The sequence below is a fragment of the Melozone crissalis genome, unplaced genomic scaffold (assembly GCF_028551555.1).
Source record: "Melozone crissalis strain CALT ecotype California unplaced genomic scaffold, PUWL_Pcris_2 ptg000027l_1, whole genome shotgun sequence".
Classification (NCBI taxonomy): Eukaryota; Metazoa; Chordata; class Aves; order Passeriformes; family Passerellidae; genus Melozone; species Melozone crissalis.
Window position 1 is genome coordinate 73758795 of NW_026535805.1, and position 26749 is coordinate 73785543.

The following is a 26749-nucleotide window of genomic DNA, read 5'->3' on the forward strand; positions in this document are numbered from 1 at the left end:
TGCTGAAGTGAGAGTGTTGTAAAAATGTATGAAGAAAATTGAAAATGTGGTTACGTGGCAATTTGACCATAACTTGAGCTCACAAAATATATGTGAAGGTACAGTGGGAGGAAAATTGCACTTTTCCCTTTAGAGTGCTAGGCAAAGCTTTGTCAAAAGGTCGTTGATAGATTTTTGTGTCTCATATGCATCTCTGAATGGTTTACAGCTTTTGCAGAAACCTTTTCCTATATAAAAATTTGCTGCTTATAATTTGGGAGTTGAAAAATTACTTCCAGAAATTGTTCATTTTATTAGCTTTAGAGGGACAAGAATAAGCTGGAAAATTGAGTTTGTGGCTGAAAACCTGGAGGGTTTGAGTCCTAGTTTTTTTATTAGTCCTAGCTTTTATTACAGTCCATATATAGTTAGCTGTTTATGAAGCTGTTATTGATGTATTCCAGAATGTTGTTTATTGCTCCCAAGAATGGCTTTCATTCTATATATGACCCTAGAGTAATTCACTTCTCATAAAAACATTAAACTGTGTCCTGTTTCACTGATTTTTGAATGTCTGAGATTTTCATAGTGTTTCAGTGACTCTTGCCTGTAGAAAACACATGGGACCACATAGATCAATAATTGATTGACTGAGGAGTGACCAGTGTTTCTCTGGTTTGTGCTATCTGTAAGCTGATTTCTCTGTCTGGAATGATTAAAAGAGCAGATGTGATTGTAAATAGAACATGAAAGGTCTAGTTTGCTTCAGATTTTTTTTTTTTCCTGTTCCCTTCTTGAATTATTTCATGGTACCAAGTTAAGAGAACTGACACTGTGGGTGGAATGAGTTACCTTAGAAGAGATGGCTGAACAGTCAGGCAGAAATTTTTAAAAGACAGAGTCTGATGCCAGTCAGGGTTTTGGGACAGAAAGGAAAAGAATACCTCTCAGAGTTTGATAGACATGTGGAAGCTATAAGCCTCATGAAATTTGAGGCAGCAGACTGCTCTTCAGTAGCATCCTTCCTCACCTCTGAGAAAGAGTGTACACAGCTTTTAAGTATAACTTTTGGTAGAAATATCCTGACTTTCCTGTTTATTGAAACTACACCTGCCAGGTGCAGCATCCCTTTGTGGTAGTTACTTAGGAACTTAGTTCTTGCTCTTAAACACAGACCTGATATATCTTTCTGCTCTTTGGAGCTGTTGTATTTTGGTATCTAATCTTTGCTATTTAAAATTAGAAGTACTAATTGAAGTAGATAAAACTGTTGGAATAAACTTTTTGTCTACTGAACAAATTCTTGTATTTTTTTCTAAAAAATTTGGCTCATTTTATTATTCCTGCTGAGCTTTTTACTTAGGTTGCTTTTTTTTTGTTCATTTTTTGAAATTTCACATTGAAGTCAGAGGAGGAAGGATTTCTACTGCTTTTTAAAATGGGATTTGTCATCCCAAATTGCTTATCCATTTGTTGATTATCTGACTGATAGCCTGCCTGTCTTCTTGTGTATTGTGAAAAATGCTGTTGTATTAGTAGTTGTCTAGCAGGGTACTGCTTTTGTTCTCTGCATTAAAAGTGTTAAATGCTATCTACAGAATAATTGCCAATGTAAAAATATGAAATTGACTGTAAGGGCTATTGCTTAACTACTTCCTATTGTCTAATTTTTTTTAAAAGAAAAGACAGATAAATATTTCTTTATGATCTCTGATCACAAATATGCTTTTGAATCAGGATTTGTGATTCTGTAATGTGGTAAAACAAAAAATAAATTTTAGGCCTTTACCTTTTTTTCCATATTCTTCATATTTATTTGTGAAACACTGCAGTTCAGGTAAGAACAATTTTGGTACTTTTCGTGTGTCTTTGACTTATCTTGCTGTAGTTCAGCTCTTTGAGGAATATTAGGATTGGTAATAAGAGAAATGTCAAGATGGGTGGCAAAAAATTGTAAATTAAAAGCAGCAAGACTACCTGAAACCAATTTAAAATGTGTGTCAGAAACAACTGCCTTGCCAGGTAGTTAATAACACTTATAGGATGATAGGAATGTAAGAAATGCCATGCTGGGTCAGAACACTTTAGCATGTTCTGCTTAGTTCTGTATCATCCCTCCAACATCCAGAAATGTTCTTCAGAGTAGTGTGTGAGCACTTTCCTGTAGTGCTCAGCTCTGTGGTTGTGTTAAAGATGTCAGAGGATACAGCCCTGCCTATTTCCTTTATTGTCTGTTCATTCATCTTTTGGTCATGTGTTTGTATAAATACTTTTTGGCCTTCTGGTGCTGTCTGCCTCCACAATCAAGTGATAAGTTCCAGAAGTTCACTACTGATGTGTAGTACTCTTTTAGCCTCCCATGAAATTACGTCCTGCTAGATTTTGGGTGGGGATTAGCAAACCACAATTCAGAATTCCCACCTGCTAAATGGACATGGGGATCCTAAACTACAGCATGTAGTGTTCTTGCTGATTACAGTTAGGGGCTAGACTTACTTGCTGGAAAGAAATCAATGTCACATCTACTCAAATCTTACTATATATATGTATAGCTCTCATTTTGCTTTCCTTGTAACACTGCTTTTTTTAAAACCGGGTAGCCTAAATATGATAGTGCTGATCCATTGAGGGTAATTTTATACCCATACATCAAACATAGCAGATTTCCACTTGGATGCTTGCAGTTTGTTTCTCATAGACTTATAAAGACTGTTGGGTTTGCTTGGGAGCTGTAAGTACTCAACTCCTGTAATGCCTTTAAAATGACGGAATCTATTTGAGCAGGCAGGAATCAAATAATGAGCCAAGAGTGAAAAAGCAAATCTTATAAAAGCTTATTGGACAGATGGTTGACATTAACTACTTAAACTTCAAACCTTGATTTATTTATTGGATTTTAGTATCTTGGCCTATTTTAAATTAATTAGCATTTGTTGTTTCTATTGTATTTCTCCATGACAGGCTGTGTAAACTAACAATACTTTACGATTTAAGCTGCCACTTTTACTTGAAATATTTTTGAATTGGTAAGGCTAAAGCAAATTGGGAGTGTATGACTTGAGACCATAGAAAAAAGGCTTATTTTTAAAATTGGTCAGGATACTTCCATCTTTGTGTGTGCAGCAGCAATAGGATATTACTGCTGGTTGCCTGTTTTGAATACTGTGGCATCAAAACAGAGCAAGTAATTGTTTTGATGGCTCCTCTGCATACTGGCCTTAAGCTATAAATTAAATTATTTGTATAATTAATAAGCATAATAAGTGATACCTATCACAAAATCACAGAGTGGGTAAGGTTGGAAGTCACCACTGTGGGGCCATCTGGTCCAACCACCCTGCTCAAGCAGGGTCATCCTAGAGCATATGGCATAGAATTGAATCCAGATGGTTCTTTAATATATCCAGTGAGGGAGACTCCACAACAACTCTGGGCAATGTGTTCCAATACTCAGTCACCTGTACAGTAAAAAAAATTCTTCCTCATATGTGGGTGGGACTTCCTGTGTATCAGTTTCTACCCATTGCTTCTTGCCCTATCGCTCAGCACCGCTGAGTAGGGCCTGGTTCCAACCTCTGACATCTCCCTTTAGATTCTGATAGACATTGATGAGGTCCCCTCTCAGCTGTCTCCTCTCCAGACTGACCAGGCCCAGCTCCCTCTGCCTTTCTTCATAAGAGAGATGCTCCAGTCACCTCATCAACTTTGCTGTCCTCCACTGGACCTGCTCCAGGAGCTCCATGTCTCCTTGTACTAAGAAGCCCAGAACTGGACTCCAGATGTGGCCTCACTAAAACTGAGTAGAGGGGTGGGATCACCTCCCTTCACCTGCTGGCAATGCACTTCCTAATGCACCCCAGGATACTATTGGCCTTCTTGGCCCCATGCTGGTTCATGGATAGCTTGTTCCACTAGGACCCCCAGGTCCATCTCCCAGCAAGTCAGTCTCCAGGCTGTAGTAAAGCCAGGGGTTACTCTTCCCCAGGTGCAGGAAGAGTAACCCCTGGCAAGTACCTGAGGTACTTGCCTTTATTGAATTTCAGAAAGTTCCTCTCTGCCCCTCTCTCTACTCTGTCAAGGCCCTTCTGAAGGGCTGCAGAGCCGTCGGGGTATCAGCCACTCCTCCAGCTTTGTGTCATCAGTTAACTTGCTGAGGAGGCCTCTGCATCTCCATCTAAGACATGGAGGAATAGGTTAAGCAACACTGGGCCCACTACTGAACCTTGGGGGACATCACTAGTCCAGGCCTCCAACTAGACCCACAGTGTCTGTGCCACAGATCAGGGCCTTCTGGGGTCTGTCCTTCATTCGGTTCTCAATCCACTTCACCATCTGTGGGCATGAATGTTTGAGGAAGACGTGGAGGAGATCTGACTGGAAAGCTGGGAAGGATTGTTCCAGGGAATAAAATTGTGTGGAATTTTAGAGCTTCAGCCAAGTAATTTCCAAAAGACTGGACTATTGGATCTACTCAGAAGTGAGATGTTGGATTGACCATGCCTGTTCTGTTTTCCCACTGTCTATGGCCATGAGAGTAACAGCTCAGTAGCTGTTCTTGCAGGGAGGTGAGTATTTTAGCTTTATATGTCTATTTGTCTCTGCCAAAAGACTTTCAAATGCACCTTCAACCTGATTCTTTTGCTCTCTGGAAGCAATTTGGAGTGACATCTGTAAGACCCCAAAAACATGCTTGAAAAAAGTCTTAAAAGGGCTTATGGTTTTTTATGTACTCTGCCTTAGATGAACGGGAAGAATACTAGTAAGATATTCTGAAGAGGTCAAGACAATAAAAAAAATTTACTGGCAACTTTGGAAAATCAGAGAATTTTGACGTAAGTTTACAGCACCATTCAATCAATATAAAAGCATCTTCTCAAACCGTTGACTTAGCAAGCTCCAATCCCATCCATTTTTAAGTTACTCCAAACTGTAAGAAGAAGGAGTGAGTAGAAGAAAGAGAAAGACAGGAGGGTACAGGAAAGAACAAGTATAGCCACCACTCCTGGTTCCAGCGGAGTTCAGCCAATAGAAGTTCCAAGAAGAGATAGGATCAAGATGTGCTCACTGCATGTCGTGGCTTAGATACCCTTTGGCTTTCCTGGGCCCCTCCCTTGGTGGAACTTCTGGTCATCTGGTCACTCTGGGGCTCGAATGGGGTTCCAGAGGTGAGTGTGGAGCATTGCCTGTGCTGTGCCAGGGATTGGCAGCCTCTGCAGGGATACAGGTCTGGGGCTGTGTGGGGTGTATGGGGCATGTCATTGCCTCATGGAAGCCAAGGCCCAACCTGCCCCTTCCCACATGCACCTGAAATGTTTTGAGCCAGAAATCCTTTTAGTCTCTGAACATCTTTGCATAGAGAGCCACACTGGTACAGTCTTGATTGGACTGTTATTCCACCATTTGTTAATTATCAAGTGTGGTTTTATTTCTTTACCTATGGTGTGTTCTCCTACATCTGAACTCCATTCTAATTAACTTAATATACATAAGGTTTATAGCAGTCTTATTTTCAGCTGTTGCATCTCCTGTTTGAACAAGGTCATCTACTGAAAGTCTTCTTATTGAGCTGGTATCTGTGACACAGTTTTTCCATGCCTACTTCACTTTCTTTTATCAAAAATCTGTTTTAGTCTGTCTATAACATCAATTCTTGCATCAGCATTGGTTTAAACATAGATTTAAGTCTTCCATCTAAATCCCCTTTCTGTTCCTTTTTTCTTCTTCTGCTCTTGCTCATGTGCAGAACTCGGCTGCCAGGCTGCATGCCTCCTTTATCCTGTATCTTGTGTTTCTAAGCTGAGACTAACTTCCCCTTTTTCTTGACCCATAAAATTTTAAGAAAGCTCATAAAACTAAAGAGTCTGAATAATGTGCCTTCACTGATCTGACTGTGTCAAGGTGTATGTGTGGGCTGCAGCTCCCAGTGCTCTCACAAGGTTGGTGGGTGGCTCTGTGATTCCTCCTGCTGTGCCTCGTGTTGGCAGCCAGACAGCAGAACTGGACAGCTCTGCCTGAGAGCTGCCAAGGGCTCCATCAGCCTCAACCAGGATTAAACAGGCACTGGTAAATCTCTGCTGTAGCAGAAAGGGGGAAGCTTCAGAACAGTTGAAAGGGAAAACTTGGGAAATAGCTCTGAGGAGAGGAGGTGTTAAAACTAGGGACAGTTTTGGGAAGGGTGGAGGGGTTATTTATGGAAGAGTATTTCCCTGCACAGAGGAAAACTGACAGACATGTGAGGACACATACTGGCAGAGGACATGGAAAAGGGGCAAGTGGAAAGTTGAGTCTTTCCAGATATGCAGTTAGTCTGCTGTGAATTTCCAAAGTGAGCTGTGGGATGTAGTAATAGATGTAAAAAAATCTATACCGGTTTAGCGTTTTGACTTGAAGTTTACGTTTAGGAGAAGAAGCTGTGCTCTTGACTGCTGGTTTTATTTATTTAGGATTTAATTGCTTGTTAAATTTGACTTCTAGCCACATCTGATACTTCAGTTTTGTTCTACCTGCACAGAGTGAGTTTCTGTACAATTTTTTTAAGAGGTATAATTTTTTGTGGAGTGGGAAAATGATGATAAAAATAAACTCATCTATTAAAATTGTGGTTTCAGTGTGAAAGGGAAAATATGGCATATATGAAATTCTAACTTCAGTCATTAGGCTTTTGTTTGGCAATGGTTTAGATTGAATGACTAGAAAGAATAAATCTTGCTGTCAGCAAATTCGGGATCTACCACTTCTATTATTTGTGGTGTTTCTTTCTTTGCTGCAGGTAATTGCATCTTAAAATACTGAATTTCCTTCTCTTCTGAAGTCAGTACATCAGGAAAAAACTTCAAAGCATCAAGCTGAGAGATTTTTGTGAACAGTGATTACAGCATTTTTTCTGTACAGCAGGATAACTTCTCCCTTTGGATTCAGACATAATGTTCTGGAGTGCCTTGTATTTGTGAATATTCCTATATGGAATATCAACAGTGCTGTGGAAGAGATTTAATTTTACCCAGAGGTTTAAAAATCAGAGGCCAGAAAACATTTTTGTCTTTATATTGTTCTGAAAATCCATTTCAACTTCAGAAATGGCCCCCTGCTTGGTATAATAGGACTTTAAAAGGGAATTAAAGTTTATGGAGCATGTATAAATCTTCATGTGGCACAGCTGGTAGGAATAACCTCTGTAAGAACACCCAGCCAAGTGCTTTGTACTGTGGCTAGGGAACTTAGAGCTTTATGTACAGGGTAACAGCAGTGCCATCTCATCATACAGACCTTTGGTTCATTCAACTTTGATTTAATTTGATTTTTTTCTACATAGATAATTTTTCTCTGCTGCTTGCTTGGTTTGCTTTGCTGACAAAACCAGTGTTACTATTTGTGGCTATTCCACAGCCCTGAATGCACACCTGTTTCAGTACTGTTAGGGCAGGGTATCACAGACACCATCCCTCTGGTACCAGTGACAGTGTTGAGACTGCTGCCTGGTGTGACAGTGGCAGTGAGCTCATATTCTGGCTGTATTTTCTACATAGTGCTTAATTCCCATGGTTTGTGGTTAGAGCCTTTCCTGGGGACAGTGGTGGGACCATTAGTAACAAGGCAAGGGGATAGATACACATTGCTAACTGGGTTTGCTGGTGCCTCTCTGCCACTCTCCCTGCACAGCCTAGATGGGAAACTCAGATTGTCTTGCAGCAGCCGACCCTGCTTTTCAGTAATGGTCTTAGATGAGGTTACTGCACCCTGCCTTGCTTTTTCAGCACAGACATCTGAGCCATTTGACAGTCAAGTCCTCAGGTGCTGCAGTGTAGAGCATGTGGTTGAAAGTAAATTGTTGCCAATTCTGGATTGCTTAAAGACACTGCACATTGAACCACTGAAGTTTAGGAAATGAGTGATGAGCAATTCAAGTGTCCAGGCAGGGTCAGCTGTTGAAACCAGTAGCTTCATCAGCCCTGCTCATCCATCAGGTCACTGAGTACCAAGACTGAGTGATGCAAATACCTCCCAGTGTGCTCATAGTGCACAGAAATTGCAGGTTACACCAGCTTTACAGCATTTATGCATTGGGTCTGAATGTCTTCTTTTTTTCACCTGTAACTACTAATTAAAAAAAAATCTTACTTAATAAAGCTATGCTTATTTATCATAATTGCATCTATCAATCCATTTTTAGTGGCTAGATGCATGAATTTCAACAGTCCCTTCCCTAAGGCCATATTAGTCAGTATAAGCTCTGACTGAGACGTAGAACAATTTTTTTTCCAAACTCATAAGGATGTGTAAAAATTTTATGATGTTGCTTTAACAAGGCCCACTGAGATTTGGGATTAGATATCTAAGGCCTTATTGAAGACAAAACCTTTCCTATGTTCAGCCATGCAGAGCAAAGCTACTCTTCAGACAGCACTTTAAAAATGAAGACAATTTGATAAACATGGAATTGAAATAATAGAGAAAGGTATGAGGGATCTTCCCTCTGAATTCCTTTATTGCAAAGCCACAGTTACTATTAACAAATATAAAATGTAAATTGGAGTGGCAGCATTGAACTTTAAGGCCATTTCACTATACTAGGAACCAGCAGTGAAAATCTTTAACATTGTTAGAAGAAAACTACTTGCAATACTGAAGAAAAGCAGAGGATGGAAGATAGACTTCATTCCCTAGCAGGAGAATTCATTCTCCTATACAGTTAATCAGATTTCTTAGTCTCACTCTTCAGCTCCCAAATCTCTGTTCTTTCTCTAAGAGGTAATTTTTACTCAGGTATGCCACTGTTCAGGCCTCAGTTTAGCATCCCTCTACTTCCTACTCCTGGGAAACTCTAGAAGGAAAATTAAGTGGAATGTATTTCATGAGATATTTCATGTTCAACTCCCTCTTGTTTTCTTTGAGGAATTAAGAAATGAAACTGTTTCCACAGGCTTGGAAATTAAAACTCTTATTTAACATTAGGCCATTTAACTAAATTATAAAAATTGAACCTAATATTTATAGGAAGGGTATTTTGCAGGAGGCCACAGTGCGATTGCCAGAAAGTTTTAAGTTCCACATTTTCAAAGCACCAGACTTGCTTTATACATTTTCACTCCTTTGCTTAAACCTGAGCAATCTATCCATCCAGAAACTTAAGTACATTCTTTGTCTCTCTCAAGAAACCAGGTGTTCTCCTTTTGTGGGGGTTATAGATTGATAAATACGTACACTGTTCCATTCAGCTTCCTTTGGGTAAATTTCTACTGTTTTAATTTTCAATGTTTGCTGTGAGAGTATGTAGATTCACTGAGAGGGCAGTCTACAGGTAACTGAGCTGCACAGTCCCAGAAAACCTTGAAGAAAAAATGAAAGCCTGAATGTGGCTGGGGATGGTATTGCTGTGTTTTCAAGCAGTGACACTGAATATTGAATGACTTAATGCAGACACATAGGTGTTCTAGATTAGTGATTAAGCTACAGGTACTGGTCTTTAAGCAGCATCTGCATGAATTTTTACACTGTGTAGATCCAACAGGAATATGTAATCCCTCCTATGCCCCAATGATGTTTTGTTTTCATAAGTGATGGGAGCATTGTCTTGGAATGTCCTTTTCACCTACCTTGCTTAATGTAGAATGATTTAGTCTGGATACAAAGTTCTGCTTTTAAGGATTAAGAGTTAGTAAATCGTTAAATCTGATGAAACACCAAACAATTATTGTTCATCTCTGGAATTGTTTTGCTATTGTGGGGCCTTCTTTTGTTTTTTCTGCAGCATCTCTGAGATTTGAGATTTTGTTAATAATGATTATTGCAGTTGGGCACACATGACATAGTTGCTGCTGCTCTGTAGATATTTCAATCAGAGTTACCAATTTGGAAATCAGCTGGTAGCTGTTTTGGGCAAGCAAACCAGGTATTTTTGGACTGACTACAGTAATGTCTCACTGAATCAAGAAGGACTTCAAACAAATTAAACTGGAAAACAAATCAGTCACGGATGAAACTAGGAGCTTAATAACTCAAAATAATTCTTGACATTGCATTTGTGATGCTTAGAATTATTATAAGAGATCAAGAATAGTAGGTAGTTTTTTAAAAAATCTTGCACATTGTATACTACTTTATTTTGAAATAGATATACTGGTAAAAGACCTTGCTAAGGTACTGCAGCTTGGTTCACTGCCCTGTTTTCATTATGAGAACTTCTCTTTGAAAACTAAATTATCTTTACAGCCTCCAGCTTTTTTTTTTTATCCCCTTGCTCTTAGAATAATTTGCTCACCTGAGAAGTGATTGGGTGAACTGAAGTGAATTAAATGCCATTTCAAATTACATAGGTCTTCTCTTTCTTAAGCATCTGACCCTCAGTGGATCTGGACATACTGCTCATAAGGTTTTTGGAACCTTTTGTACTGAATTAGTACAAAAGAATAGAAAACTAGAATTCTTGTATTTGATCTGCCTTGTCACTGTTTAGAATGATGGTTTTGGATTTTTTGATTGCCTCTTTATCAACCTTTCATATTTTACATGGTGAAAAATAATTCTCAGACACTGGATGTAGCATTTGTACAGAGGGAAACTTTCTCTGAAGGGCCCTTGTATTGATAATAGGATACCTGACACCATATTTTTTATGTTCACTACTATAACACCTCATTTTGATGATTTTTAAATAAAGATTATAGTTTCATGAAGAGATGTAAAGGCACTTTCAGGAGAGCAGTGTTATTGATAACATCTGGGCATTCAAAAATTTAGACATGCCAATATTTTTGGAAAAGACATTTATGTCTTCCTCCTGAGTCTCCTATTTTATGATTGGAGTTTCCAGCCTTGAGAGGGGAAAGCATGAGGAAAGAGTCTGTAAAATTATTCCTGTGTGAGAGTTTGGTGGAAGTGGAGCCCAGGAGACAGCAGAGATATTTTGAGTTTTCTCTGGCCCTTCTACCTAGTGTCAGCCCCTGGAGGGGCTGAGAGACAGCCTGTTGTCTCAGCCTTCAGGTGGGAAGCTCAGCTACATGCAGGAGATGCTGCTAATGTGCAGACAGTGAGGAGAAGGTGCTCTACATGTATGACCCATCTCTAGACTTCCTTGATAAGATTCTGTAAGTTCTTGTATTTACAGAAAAATACACCCAGGCAAATAGCTTTTTTTTTTTTCTGGCATAATGGAGTGTTTGTGGCAGTACTTGGACTTGATAGTGTCTGTATGATCTTAGAGGTCTATCCCAATCAAAATGATTCTGTGATTTTATATTTTCTGGCTGTCTTGCCAGTTACCTCCACATTCCTTCTCCTGCCCTGACTTTTAAGCGCATTTGCTTTATTTGCACAATTTTGGAGATAAACCTTTTGTGTTATACTTTTCCCACAATATCTGTAAAGCAAGTGTTCATCTAGAGGAATACATTGTTAATGATGAAAAAAAACCTATGGGTTGACAACAACAGTTGCAAGAAAAGTCTGCTGAGGAAAGCAGCCAGTCCAGCAGACATCACTAGTCCCATAAGCAGGCTTCCCTAAAATTAAATGAACCTTTTAAGGGTGAGCTGTCTGGAATTACTTTGCACTTGCTGGAGTAACTATATTGATGTCAGCACGTGCCCTGAAGGAGCTTTTACACAGTACTTTGTTTTTCTACAGCTCTACTATGCACTTGCACCCTTCAGGAAATAAGTGCTATTAGAAGAGGCATATTCACATTTGCTGGGGCAAGTAGCCTTTATATACCCTTAAATACATATCCAAAGTCTTAAGAGTTTAGAAAAAAACAAAGAAAGTGATGTAACCTGAGAATTCAAGTATTTGGTTCACACATACTGGGAAGAGAGGCTTTTTAGTTTGATGGTGTTGCTGCTCACATTTGATATTCCTTGCAAGTAAGATGGCACCAGTCAAGCTGTTAGCACAGGTCATAGCACACTGCTGTGTCCTCTGCATCCAGCCCAAGCACAGTAGTCTACAGTTATTGTCATACATTAGGGATATAATGAGCAATCTGTTCTAATTTAGAGCAAGATGTATCCAGGAAGGAATCAAGAGGTGCTTAAGGTGAAGAAAAGTATTTTAGGATGCATTCAAATCTATCTGATCATTCTGAGTTGTAGAGCTATATTCAAGAAAACTGCATTGTAGAGTCATAGTACTACTTTTGCTACTGCCATCCTCCACTATGGTGAATTCTCAGCAGTGCTCTGGCTGCAGGAATCTGATCTTTATTGTTTTCAGAAAAGTTACTTTAATTCTTTCTACCTGGGATGCAGTAAGACACGAAAAAAAGTGCAGCTTAAAGCCTTAACACAACCATGAAGGTGAAGAAGCTTATTCTAAAGCTTTGGCCATGCAGTTTTTATGAGAGTAATTTCCCTCTCCTTTTAGTGGGACCTCATTGCTTTGCTGCTGAGAAGTCAGCAATTGAACTGTACTTTGGAGCTGCACCAGCAATTCTGCATAGTGTGGATGTTAAAGAGCAGTCAGAGCAGACTTTAGGCGATGCTCAGCAAGAGTTAAACTCCAGTGCTTTTCTTGGTTTTGTAGGAAAATTAAATGAATGTGGATTCTACTCTTGCACCCAGGTAGGCAAAAATTATGTAGGGTTTTTTAAAAAATAGTTTAAAAAATATATATTGTGACAGAATTCACTGTCTGCCATGTTTTCTTCCTGTTATATCTAGATGTTTGACATCGCAAGCCCAGCAGGAGCTTTTTCTCTGTGAGCTTCTATTCCTCAGTCAGATGCTCTAAAAAGACCTTCACTGTAACTGATGAACATTTGCAGCAGTTTTCTGTTTTTACAGGTTCAGTTTTTGCAGTAAGCTGTTGATCTTGTAGATGAATGAAGAAAAACTGTCTCTATCCATAGACAGTTGTTGCTATGGGTGGACTCTGTGGCTAGATCTGCTGCTGCTATATCTTTATGGACTGTGGTTTTGCTGGTAGAGCATATTCTGGGACATACCCAGCAGGTTTGGGATTTTATATCCAAGACCAGTTCCCATGAAATTAAAATAACTTTTTCACTTCATTCTTTGATGAGCCCATTTCTGCTTACCTGGTGCTGAAACTAAATAAAGACTAAGTATGTCTTAGTTGTACTCACAGACCATCTGTACATAGTTTGAGTACTGTTGAGAATTTTAAATTTAGTACATTTGTGAGTGTTTGTGGTCCCACATATCTAGGTGTCCCATTGAACATAAGTCTGCTGTAGACATTGTTGCTTGATTTAGGTTTTCATACATCCATTTTAGATCCTATGAATCTTCAACCTACAGATTTCAGAATAGATGAACACCTGCTAATCCTTCTGTGATGTTTAAGCTTTATTTCAGTGATTCTTGCAGCTGAAATTGTGTTTTGTCTTCCACAGAGACTGTACAGTTGGTGCTGTTTTGCAATGGAATGAAAATATTTTATGGGTGATAAGAGTTTGCAGCTTAAAAGTAATGCTTTTGAAATTGCATAGCAGCCAGATGGAGGAGAGAAGGCAATGTAGAAAAGAAGTTGGTGAACACCCAAGAATATTTAGTCTGGAGAAGTATGCTGAGCATTACTTTGAAATTACATACTCCAAGGCAAAGTTACTCCTGGACAGAATTAAAATGTCAAGATTTATTGCCATGGAAGAAGTTGCAGTATGTTGAGATAGCTTTCTGTGCTTCAGAGGAATAATCTGATTGTAAACAACCTTGTCTGTCTTGGACCAGTATATTAACACAGTTGTTTGGTTTTCTGCTTTTGCCCTTTACCCTTTGAGAAAAAAAGAATTTAATTCTGTGGACTATGCAGAGGCTTTGTTCTGCAAATAGCATTTCCTAATAAATATCCCAAAACCAATGTTGTTACATTTAAGTTAATATAGGGCAGTTGAGTCTACTAAAAATGTTGGTTGGTGTGAAGTAATTTGGGCTTTGCTTTACAGTTTGAAATAGGCAGCTTTACTTCTCTTTTTGACTTCCCTTAAATAGCTTGCAATGATCAAAAAATGTCAAGAAGTTATAAAATAATTTCAAGTGCATTAATAAAATTAATGCCGTTGAGATTAAGATGTAGTTGTTTAATGCAAACAAAATTATTTAATCCACTGGCTTTTAATGTACCTTTTAGCATGAGTTATTTAATCTATGCTATATACTGGAGTTAGAAATGAGAAAACTGCATGTGGAGTATGTATTTTAAATCATAAAAGCATTCATCAGAGCAAATAGCATAATTTTAATTAAAAGGTGCTTTGAAATACTACAAGACCAGTTGATACCTCTTATGTCAGCCCATCTGAAAAATATTATGACACTAGTACTCTGGTGAGATTAAATCTGAATTTTCATTATAAGGCTTTCTTATTAGTATTAAATAACTTGCCCTTTTCAAATGGTGACACATTGAAAGTTCAAGAAGGGCTTACATTTTGCAGGACAGGGTATTTTAAACCTGGTGAATTGTTTCTGCAGTGGATTTCTAGCTAACTTCTTTTTTACTAGACTCCAAATTTGCATATTTTTTCCAATCAAAGTATTCATTACTCAGGAAAAAAAAGCTAGAAGACTGTTAATAGTGAGCATATCCTTCTATATGCACCTCTTATAGTAATTTATATAAATATGTATCATTATATGTTAATAGGATTGTTGTATATATAACTAATATAATTAAATATACTACATTAAAGTATATGTATATGCTGTATATGATGCACTTTAGTGTAAGAATTATGTATCAGTAATTTTATAATGAGATTGCTTTGCAAGTGATAATATTTAAGGCCATGTGAAAGTACAGAAATACAGTTAAATGAAGTCTTGTCTCTGTAGTGCTACACTGAAAAAGAAAATGTTTAAAACTTCAAGATGGAGCTTCTGTATCGACCACTGTAGTCCATTCCAAAAAATACAGAGGAATGCTCACTGCCTTCTTACTTCCCTAAATAGTTTGCTCTTCTCTTGCTCATTTCTTTGCAGGGAAACCAGTGGGTTAAATTTCTGTTCTTATGTTTTTGTTTCTTATGAGAGATTTAATACCTATTGGTTTGGGATACCATGCAACTAGTAAAGATCCCAGGGAAAATTTGCTCCAAGCCCACACTTGACACTCCCAGCTGCTCAGGATAAATAATGAATGGTAGAACATGACCACAGATGTTAGTTTCAGGATGGAAGCAGTGGTTCTACAAAGCAAGTTTTTTTCCAAAGGCAAGAAGTACTTTCACTGTAGGCTGTGAAATACTGCACTTCTGAGTTGTCCATATTATTTAAATTTTGGTAAGAGTTCAGTAGCTAATGAGCAGGCATTGATTTTTATGTTGTTTTTAGATCGCTGGAAGGATAATTAAAAGTATAAATAACTTAGCCTCCTGGTACATTAAGTATATAGACACATCATCAACCATAATTAAGAATTGTTTTTAGATTAAATCACTTTTACAAATAGTTATTTAATTTAGCAGGTTTGTCCTTTGGTTCAGTAAAGTCATCTGTCATTTCTCTCAGAGCTGTAACTTGTAGAAAGGGCAGCTTTAACAACATTCAGTGAGCTCTGAGATTCAGGGCTGAGCTTCTGTCAGCTTTTATATTGGATTCTTCAGCACAGGCTTGATTCATCAAAGCACTGAAGCTACAGTTAACATCTCCTTCAAGAGTTTCACAGCATTTGGAGCCCTAAATGCAGAGCACATTTACCTAGATCATAATTAATAAAATCTAGTTGGTACATTGCCTCAGCAACACTGAGTAAGAGCTTTTGCATTTTCCAGTTTTGACCTGTGTAGACTCTCCTCAGTTAGTGTATTTATAGAAGTAGCTTGCTAAATTAGAGGTGATGATGGGGATGTTCTGGAAAGGAAAAAAGGGCTTATCTGTTCCTCTTCAAAGCCTTACTTTGTCTGTTGCTGAGACAGCTCAGTTGCGTTTAAAAGTGAATCTCATGTACCACAAAGGATTATTATTGATAAATGTCTTTAGCACTGATGGAAGAGGCTTCTTTTGAAATAAATGCAATCTAGTCAGAAGTCTGGTCCAGTTTTTAAAAATCTTGTGAGAATCTTCATCAGTTTTTCTCAAGTTTGAGATACAAATTTTTCTTTTGCTTCCCTGATTTGCCATGTATATTGCATTTTTCCATGAAGACTTAGGATGTTGTGGGTGGGTTCCATGACCTGATGGATGACTGTGTTAGTTTACTACTTATATCAAGAAATTATGAAATGAATGCAATTCGTTATTTTGGTGTTTTAAAACTGGCTTTTAAGAACACAGTTTTGAAATGTTATTCTAACTTATATAGACAATTCATTGGGATGAATTCCACAGGGAGCAGTAGACAAATACCATTCCCTGATGCATGGTGATTCAAATGTAAAACATTTTCTAAAACTGTTGTGATCAATTGTTTCTGTTAGAGAAGTGACTGTCTTTCATCTTATGTAATTTTCAAGTTTTACTCCTCTCTGCTTTCAGAATTAATTGCTTGAATTAATTGCTTGAATTGTTGATTTCTTTTAATTTTTTAAAGAAATCAAAATTTTCCTGGATTTTGCATTATTATCAACTAAACAACTTTGAAAATACCACTTCATTTTTAAAAACATTTTATACATGTGACTATGGGAACTTTGCTTTTCTAGCTGTATTTCTTTGACTGGTTATGGGAATGTGAGAATCATATAAAAAGTTATAAATTTCTCCTTTAAATGACCAGTTCCTTAGAGAAAGTATTGAAAAGGACAAGGGGGAAGATAGTCTCAGTTTGTCATTTTTATTTCTTACTTGTTTGGAGTGCTCTGTTCTGACAGTTTAGCACAAAGCACGTTGTTGTTTCACATCAGCATCCAGCCAAGTATCGCCCTCCTTGAGCAGAGTTTTACTTCTTCATTTCTGTACTACTTCAGTTCAGTTCTGAATTGTGTGCCAGAAATATATGGAAGTTTTATTAGCATTCATCGTATGTGGTTCTGTCCTTCTCAGAATGAAAGTTATGTGAAGGTTCTAGTTATATCTTTCAATCTAATGTCTGTTAATTGTGTTTTCATGGGTGAGACTAATAGATATCTCTTAGACTGAACAGAAGAAGTTCTGAATTTGAGGTTTCACTCTGATCTGCAGAAGTTGCAACTCAAGTTTGATTAACACTGGGAAGCCTCTGACTGTTGTTCTTACTAGGGATCAATTCAATTATCACCAACTCTTCTTCTTGCCTCAAAATTTAAGATTTTTTTTTCCAGTTGTCCTGAACCCACAACATAGAGTGCACTTAAGTAAAAGCACCAAGCCTCTCAGTTTGTTTCACTCACTAGGGAGTGCGGTGGGCTCTGAAGAACATGTTTACTTTGTTTATAGTAGTTGATTTTGCTAGATAGAAATACCATATTAATAAATTCATGCTCATATTCTCCCAGGCAAGCACCACGTGATTAGCTGGTATATATGTTGCTGTGTTCCATTAGCAGCTTTTCTCTGTGGAGCAACTAATGTGCATTCCTTCTCAGTACTCTCCTGAAAATCAGGAAAACATGAAACTTCCCCAAATCTAATTTTTTTGAGATCTTTCTTAAGAAAATTTGGTTGAAATATGCTAAAAGGATTAATACAAGTTTTGGGGAAGAGTGGGATAAAGAAAAGAGAGAGAAAATGGAAAGAATGAAGTGGCACACAAAATGCTTAGAATTATTTGTGTTTTCCTGTTGGTGAGATCACTGACACACAAAACTGGATGATAATGGTGATTTGCAGAGGTGGATTTAACATCCTGTGGAAAAAAAAATCACTCTGGCATGCTCTTTTCTTGACTTGGAGCATGGTCTGAGTTTGTACCATTTTCCTGAGTATGTTTTCCTACATCTTACTCTATTCAAGCCTGGTTTCTAAAGCTGAGTCACATTTCCCTCAAATACTGGCAAGGCTAATAGGTAGTGTTGAGATTTTACTTGTCACAAAATTGTCCAAAATAGGTGCAGTCTTGCACCCCACAATGACTTAGAGAATTTGTTTGGAATTTATAAATTTTGATACTGAGAATCATATTTTCTTGTGTCAGACTGTGAAGTCCAGAATCTCAAGACTTCTTTGTGTTGTAGAAAAGTTGAATATTTCCTGAAGGAATTATTCTGTTGTCAGCCTCACTTTCCTCAAGCTTTTGTCTTACCTCCTCCCTTATTCCTTTCAGCCAGCATAGAAGCTGTGCTGTGATGTCTGGGAATTGTGCTGGGAGTGATCAGCTGAGCTGTCCTCTGTGGATGCTCACTCTCCTGAGGAGCATTATCTGCCCATCTACCTCTTCCAGTAAAAAGCAAAGTCTTCTGTACTGGAAGTGAGACAACTGCTTTTATATAGAAAGACCATGAAACTAAGGTGAAAAACAGTGGATTCTTCGTGGTTTTTTTTGCTTTTGTTTTATGCATAGATGCTTATCTTTTTCCTCTACAATAGAGATTATGGAAAAGTGCTTCTAACAGCAACAGGGATAGAGAAGACCAAAGAGAATGATCTAATAAAGCAGTGACTTTTCCACAACCATTTGTGTTAAATGCTGTCAAAGGGCAAGTCACAAGGACTAATTCCTAACATGTGTGTTCCTGGAGCAGTAAATGCTGGGATATGTTTTGTTTGTAATAAGGGAATGCACTGGAATAATTTCAGGAAATATTAATAATTGAGCAATTAATAAACAAGAATTCCAATGTAATTAAGCTAAATGTCTTTATGCAAACCTACTTTCCCTCAGCTAAACCAACAGCCACAAAAGAAAAATCCCCAGTTTGGTGTCAGGGCTGTAGTAGTTGGATTTTAAAATGAGGAGGCATCTTCTTGTATCAAAAACACAAGATTAGAATCAGGGTACTGATGTAAGTTGTGATGTTTTGAATATTGCTTGGAGTTCTGAAAAGTTTCTTTGAAGAAAGGGTGTTGATCTGTGGAAACACCTTCCCAAGACCCAGAACCTTAGCATACCACCTCCAGTCTCCAAACTCTCTAGATGTGTTTGAAGGTGCCTGCACAGTGCTTTGTTTAGATTTGCTGATTTCTGAAAAAGAGAGGCCCTATTTTGCTAACTTCACCTAAATTTTCGTGCCTCACCAGATTGTAGAACATGTAGAGAAAAGAATGAGTAAGGAGCATTTAAAGGTAAGTTTCTAATTATGTGGGGAAATGAAATTACCAAGGGATAAGGAAATGTAAAACTCCATTCTGGATTACAGTTAACAAGACTCCTTGGTTACTGAGTACTTAGGGCTCATCATCTAGCTTTGTGTTCCTCCTGGAACATTTATAGAATCACAGAGTGGTTTGGGTTGGGAGGGACCTTAAGGATCTTCTAGTTGTTATCCTCCTGCTGTGGGGAGGGATGCCTTCCAGTAGACCAGGTTGCTCAGAGAGAGCCCCATCCAACCTGGAACTCTGAACCAGTCAGGGCTGCCTTTTCTGGGCTTGGCCACTTGTGTAGTCTGTAGTCTTATAAAATAATCCTGTTTCCATTCAGCACTGACATAATATTTGTGACTTAACTGGAGGTTTGTACCTTCCAATAATGAGAATACTTCAGAGTCTCTTCTAAACATCTTACCTTCCTGTCCTAGTGGTCAGTTGGGATTTTTTGTAGTAGCTTTAACAACTTTCCAGATCCATGTGTCACAGTATAAATGTCCAGTGAGATAGTACATATTATAAAACGTGTTAATGTGTGGGAGGTTTTGGCCACTGCCCTTTGGTATGGTCTCAGATAAGTTGGAAATCTTAAATGATGCGCTGCCATTAGAAGACCAGGGGATGCCTTCCTCCTTCTCCTTGCCATGTAAAACTTAGATCTTCTTCTGTCAAGATGACTCATTCTGGTGCGGTTTGAGAAAAGAAATTATATATCTGGTAATCTAGATGTGATATGATTCTCTTTGTCTTTTATTGTGGGGACAAAAAAAAAAGAGAGAAAATACTTTTAGAGAGATGAAAGCCCCTCTGGCATTCTTTGCATTATAGGTCTTCCTTCTATATATCAAAGCAGGGTTGGATTCTTATATACACACAGATAAATTAAGAAAGAGAAAAAGATATAAATATTAGAAAAAAAAGCAAAGAACTGAAATGTAAGTGGCTGATTTCAGACAAATAGAGGTAAGAAAGTGAAAGTACACCCACTCTTTGAAGAAAGATGTGTAAATTATGCTAAGTAGGACATCTTCTAGAAGAACTAAGAAGGTGATATTTATCAAAAGTGTATATGCAAGCCTATGTGTAAGAAGCAAGACTTTACAGTGAGTCATTGGGTTTGGGAGGCCTGAGAGAATGAGAACCAGGGTGACACAGATATTGTGAAGAGAGTATTTGCTCAGTTTTCACCATGCTGAATGCTGGGGCCCCAAGTGTCTGAAAAAATGCAGCTGTTTCTAGAAAGTACATTAAAATAAGCTGGTATGTTCACGGGCAGTGGTTCAGTCAGAAGAGCTGGAGGAATTCAAAAGTGAAAGCTGATGCTAAGATTGTTTAGTGAAATCTTGAAGTCTTGGACAGGGAAGGGTAGCAAGCATTGTCTTCTGAAGCAATGCACTCAGATGTGCTGAGAATAAATGGCATTCATCTTATCCAGGAGTATCTGATATTACCTACCCAAAGTCATTAAAGTAACTGGATCACTGATCAGTCTGTCAGTTTGTGTATTATGGAAGAAATAATCCTGAACTATAGGAAGCAGAATGATCTTGTATTTTGAGTAAATCTTGTTGAACTAATGTTGTTCTTCAGCATGTGATAGTGGGAGCAGTTTACAGGAATCTGCTTCTGAAATGTTGTTTTTATGAGTAACTCTAGAAATAACTTTTACTACATCCAAATAAAAAATCTGTAGAAGATGAACTGGGATTGATTTTTGCTTTGTGTAGACTGTTAGTAAGTTCCCAGTGAGCATAATGAACATCAGTTTTGAAAATCATGTCTGACCTCCTGTCTTCAAAATTGTAGGGAATCTTTCTAGAAACAAAATAAAAAGTGGAGGCATTATATAATTATATATTAATATATATATTAAAGTACTGCAAAGAATACTCTATGCGTAAAATCATTGTAGAATGGGAAATTACAAGTGACAGATGAAATTTTGTTCACAAGTAATGAAGCTGAATTAGAAACAGGAGTGAATTTTTCTAAAATAGGCTAAGTTTTCCTTTCACATTATGTGTATTTTTGAAAGATATTGGTGGTATGGGTAAGGCACTTTATCTAAATGCACAGTGTTTTTCTGGTAAAACACACTGATCTTTCACTTTTACAGAGAAAACATGAAGGGAATTTTTTATCACAGTGATATGACACATTTTAATACTTAATTGAAACTTCTGGTTTAGATTTATTTTAAGAAAATGAAGAAGCTTTTTTTAACTCTATAGGCTTGCTGATGCATGGGAAGATGATATGGGAGTTTATCCTTTAAAGTTTCCATCAGAAACATGTTTGGAATTATTGTTGATACTGGGTCTGAGTACCACATCTCTGCCACCTTCACTTCGATGCATGAACTCTTTTCAGGTAAGGAACAGCTTCTGTTTCATTAGAAAGGTGTTACTTTTGGAAAAAGAGAGGTACCTGGGGGCCATAAACCCTTTCAGAGGGTTTGTCTTCTGTAGTTGTATGACTCTCCGTTATTTTAAAATGTAGACCAAGGTGGAAAATGCCATTGGATTTTTAATCAGTTTGTTACAGTTTAAAGTGATGAAATTTAAAGAAATTTCATCAAATTTAGGCTACAGTAGCTAGAATAATTACAAAAAGTCTTTCAGGCTTAAAAAAAATCCTCAGCAACAACATAAAGATTTCCAGTGGTGAAAACATTCTTCTGTATGTTACTTTGGAAGTTCTCAGCAATCATAGAAATTTTCCAAAGCAAACATTGTTGCAGACATGGTAAATTGTGATTTTTATTTCTTTTGTAATGTGGTTGGAGGGTATGATTTTTACAAATGCAACAGAGACAACTGAATTCATGATGATATGACATAGCAACTCAGCCTTTTAATGATGCTTCTGTCTTCCCCCCTGTAGTTACATAGTCTGTAGGTTGAGTATTGATGCAAATCAATACGTAACCAGTAAGTAAGTAAGTAACCAGCTGTTGAGCAGGAAGTGTGCTGAGTCTGTGTTTGTTCTGGCAGATATGAAAGAATCATCATCTTAGTGGGACTGAATGTTCTTAATAGTTTGTAACATGAAACCAGGTAGCATCTATTCATCTGTATTTCCTGTTTGTACTTAACACACCTCTAATTAGTGTTGCTGAGCTATGTTTACTGAAAGGTAGTCTTTTTGTAGATTTTGAAGCAAAAAAGTGGTTGTAAAACAAAATCAAGTAATTGACTTTAAGAGAGTTACACTGATGTACAGCTGCTGAAAGCTGCTGTTTTAGGAAATAGGTGCCTGCATTGTTTCTCACTTTGCATCTTGTGTGCTTGGAAACAGGGAATCTGTACATGGTGGTCACTTGGGTACAGCAGCAGCCACTGATTGCTTCAATGTTATTTTAATAGACAAAGTCAGAATTGTTACTGGGTTGTACATTCAGAGGCCATAAAATGGAAGAATCTCCTGGATGCCAATAGATTGCAATAATTATAAATTTCAAGGATTGGCCAGCAGTAGTAATCCATGCAGCTGAGAAGTCCATGTTTCCTATTAAGAACTGAACATTTTTGTTGTCTAATCCAAGAGGACGTATTCCTTGTCTCTTACATTACCAATAATCTGTAGTAAAGTCTTCCCTGCTTTATCCATGACAGGTTAAGTGGGAATCTCTTCCTGTGTGCTGAGGCTGTGTGTCCTGTATTGTTTCTGTGCAAACTCAGTCCCATGTTGTGTATTTGGGATTCCCTTTGATTTGTGTATGGGGTAGAGACAGGAAGTGATAGATGTCTGTCAGCTGGTGTTTTTACCACAGAGTACACAAAACATCAGACTTGTCTTTTTTTCCCTGCCTGACTCTGGATGATTGTGCTCAGTTGCTCCTGGATAATTTTACCTTTGTGAGGCTACCTTTGTAAAGAAGCCATTGCCCTTGAGGTGCACGGTACAGGTCCTGGAAGCATAGGGTTTTGTCAGCCATGGGGTGGGACACCATCATCCCCTGGAGACCTTCTGACCATGGCCTTTCAACCCCAGATTTCTGTGCAACAGATGAAAGCAAACAGTGCTGGGCTAAGCTCATTTACTGAGCACTGGCCTGCACAGATCGTGGTTTTCCTGCCTGTGTGCCAAAGTTGGCAATGTGACCATGTCCTGTCTTTCACAGCAACACACTTTGCAGTTTTTGAAAAGCCCAAGTTAGAAACCTGCTCTGCTAAGATAATGTTCTATTTTGCCAAGTGGGAGGAAAGGAAAATGGCTTTTTTGATAAAATTCTGTGACTCCAACTGTCACTCTCCTTGGCAGACAGTCAATATCACCAAGTGTTTGCCCTAGAGGGCAAACACTGTCCAGTAAAATATTGTTTTATTTATTTTTATCTATATAAACCTTGTTTGGATCTCAGTCAGTGAATCCATGAAGCAGAAAAAAGTTTGCCCAGGCTTTTCCCTGATGCTTTATAATGGTTTGCCAGCCTTATAATTTTGGGGATTTTTTCTGGCTTGCTTCTTCATGTTCAGCAAATACTAGAATTACAGATCCTAGTTTTTTGTATTTTTCTTGGAAAAAGCTGGCAAGATCTGAAGAGAGCTTGAATAATGATACTAAATTGTGCTGTTGCCTGGGCATAAGATCATGCTGCATCCAAAATAGGGAAGATTGTGAGCCAAAAAGGGAATAATAAAAGGGCACTAATTGAAAACTGATATTTCATGTATCTTAATGGAGTAATGGCAAAATGACAAAACTAGCTATGCGTTATTTTGTGGTAGACCTTAATCTGGCAGTTGTCTAGAAAAATTTAAAACATTTTAATTCTATATTACAATGAAACTTGTATTTGAACTGAAAATAATTGCAGAGTTCCCTGTTATCTACACAGTGGAACAGTGGCTGTCTTGTTCAACAGGGGCCAGGTTCCTGCAACTGAATGCTGGAGGAATTAGAAGGGAAAAACAACCCCAGAAAGTGCCAGAGTTTTCTCCTTTCATTTATATGTGTTTCCACAGTTGGACACATGGTGAGGAGTTAAATGGACTACTGCTTTCTACTGGTGCTTTTCTTTATGTTTTCATACAGTATTTGGAAATGTATCTAGCAGGCAGCTCTAATGTAAGGATCTAAAAGTTACAGTTTAACTCCCAATACCCTGTTGCAGGAGCTTTTAAAAATCCAGGTTTTTTCATTAGGTAACCAAAAATGATCTCATTGACACCCATGCTTTTTGAGAATGTATTTACCCTCTCTCCCAATTATATTACAGTATTGCAGTGTTGACAAGCCAAAATTTTAGTTCGTATGCATCTGCATTGGGTGATGCTTAGGCTGTAAAAAGCACACAAAGGAAATCTGCTTAGTTGCTAATAATCTGTAATAAACTCTGTTCTGCCTTGTGCTCTGGAAGTACTCTCTGGGACTAGCTTAGCAGACTCTGTATCAGTGCTGAGACATAAATTACATTTTATTTTCCATTGGTGTGCTACTGCTTAGTAACATAATATTTGAAATCACTTTTCAATTTGGTTTTGACCCCGTAAAGATCTTTCAGTGTGATTTATGTTGCTAGAGGAGCCTGGGAGAGAAGAGCAGCAGCAGACTGTGCTACATAGCTCTGCTGAGTTTGAGGTGCTCACTACAGCCAGCTCCCAGCTCATATGTTTCCCAGGGTGTTGAGCCTAGATACAGGTTGTCTTTGGCTCATCTCTCATTTCACCTGAACAATTGCAGTGACATTTTTTTGGTGGGCTATAGAGAGTTAAATCTTAGGAAGCCTGAGCCTGTAAACTCTGAAGGACTCTGTTTCTTGCTGGTTGATGGCAGCTCCTGGCTTTACTGGAGAACACGGTTTTTCAGCCCTGACTTGTACCTTCGCAGGCTTGTAATCCCTCACCCATGCTAAGGATGTCTCAGATCAAGGTAATAGGATTGACTGAGGCACTTGATACTTACCCTGGAGCAATGAGAAAAGCAGTAAGAAGGGAGAGAGGAGTTTGCTACTAGAAAAGATTAATTTTTTTCGTTTGCTTTTGCTCTGAGCGCTGTTTTGCAGCTTTCTCTTCAGCTCCATGACTCTGCACGGAAAGCTGAGTTACCTTATTACACAGTCAATCTATTTGGCTGTCCACCCGCCTGAGCTGTCAGCCCTTTGCTTTAGGAATGGTTGGGCTTTACTTTGTGTATTATTCTTAATACTTGCAAACGCTTGTAGCTAGCACCCACTTGAGTTATCATGTACTTTGTCACAGTGCTGCTTCTGAGCACAGTCTCAGAGGCTGTGTTGGTATTTCAGAGCCTACAGCACAGAACAGTTAACACAGGGAGATGCTTTAAAGTGACAAGTAATCTCTGCTGTGTTTTTCTAACCTTATCTCGTCTTTCTCTGAATTCAAGCACGGTGAACAGAAAATGTCCTGGATATTGAATTCTTATGATGATATATGGGGCTGTTGAGCACATTTTCTCTCACTGCTGTTGCTGTGAGAAACCAGACATTTTACTTGCCCTATGAAGGCACTATTCATAAGGCCACAGACTGTAAACAACAGTTTTCAGAGTTAAACAGATCATGGTTTTATTTTTACTTTTACGGTTGTGTGAAATTGAAGGAAGATTGTGATTAAGAACTGCTGAGCTGCTTCAAAATTTTGTTTCAAATAGCTCTTGAGAGTTTTTGGAGGTGCATCCAGTGCCCCTGGTAGCTTTCAGCACAGTGTCTGCTGTGGTTAAGAGAAGTGAAGCCACTGTTTAAGAAAAAACAAAAACCTGTTTATTCTACCATTGCAGTAAGAATCCCTAGTGGGGTCTCTGAAGGAAAAATTCATTTGCAGTTACTTTGCTTTCAAAAAAGAAGGAAAACCCAAGGTTTCTCATAGAACAGCCTGTCAATTCTCTGTCATTTAGTCTCTTAATACAGTGCAGAAAACTTACTAAAGACAAGATGGTTTAGAAATACAGAATATCAGTTGCTCAGAAAATATAAGAATGAATAAATACAGTATTCATTATCGTTTTGTAGCTGTAGTGTGTGAGTATCAAAAGGGTCATGGAAAACAAAATATAAAATTTCTGCTGTCTCTCAGGTCTATGCTTGGTCCAAACTAAAGTGTCCCTTGATATTTGGTGGTTTTTAATATCAATACTTCTATGTTTTGTGTGTCACTATATATATGAAAAGCAATTTCAAAATAATTTCTTGCAAGAAGTTAGCTGAAGATAACAGATGCATCTGTGTCTTTTGACAATCCTTTTTGAAGCTAACAGCTGAGTAAAATTTACAAAAATCTGTTCAGCTTTTCCATTTGTTCTGAGCATTTGGAGCTAGGGAAGATGCATGAATTCTTTTAAGCTGGATTCCACTCCTTTGGAGCACTGTCAAAGAGCAGCAAAGGGGGATAAAAATACAATAAAAGAAAATATTAGGAGTGAAGAAATGGCTTTCAAAACATTGTGTCTTTTATTAAACTATACCAGAAAGGAAAAGTAAATAAGTGAATTTATGCAGTGAAATGGCTTATTATCTCTTTAAACATTTTTTTAAAATCACAGGCTATTGCCTGCTTAGTGAAGATCTCCCACAAAATGAATTAGAGGCCTGAATATGTAGATTCTATAGTATTTCACAGACAAATGATGAGTTTTTAGACACAGTACAAATTTTTAAAAAATATTTCTCTCAAGTTTGCAACTGCCTATTCTCT

General features: G+C 38.0%; 1 protein-coding gene across 2 annotated transcripts in view; it reads left to right on the forward strand.

Moving 5' to 3' along the window:
• Positions 1-26749, forward strand: part of UBE3D (ubiquitin protein ligase E3D) — a 98499-nt gene that overhangs the window by 22684 nt on the left and 49066 nt on the right. For both annotated transcript variants that reach the window (XM_054280388.1, XM_054280389.1), the window contains exon 9: positions 21326-21464. In XM_054280388.1, coding sequence (XP_054136363.1) covers positions 21326-21464 — 139 coding nt within the window. The remainder of the gene's footprint in view (positions 1-21325; positions 21465-26749) is intronic.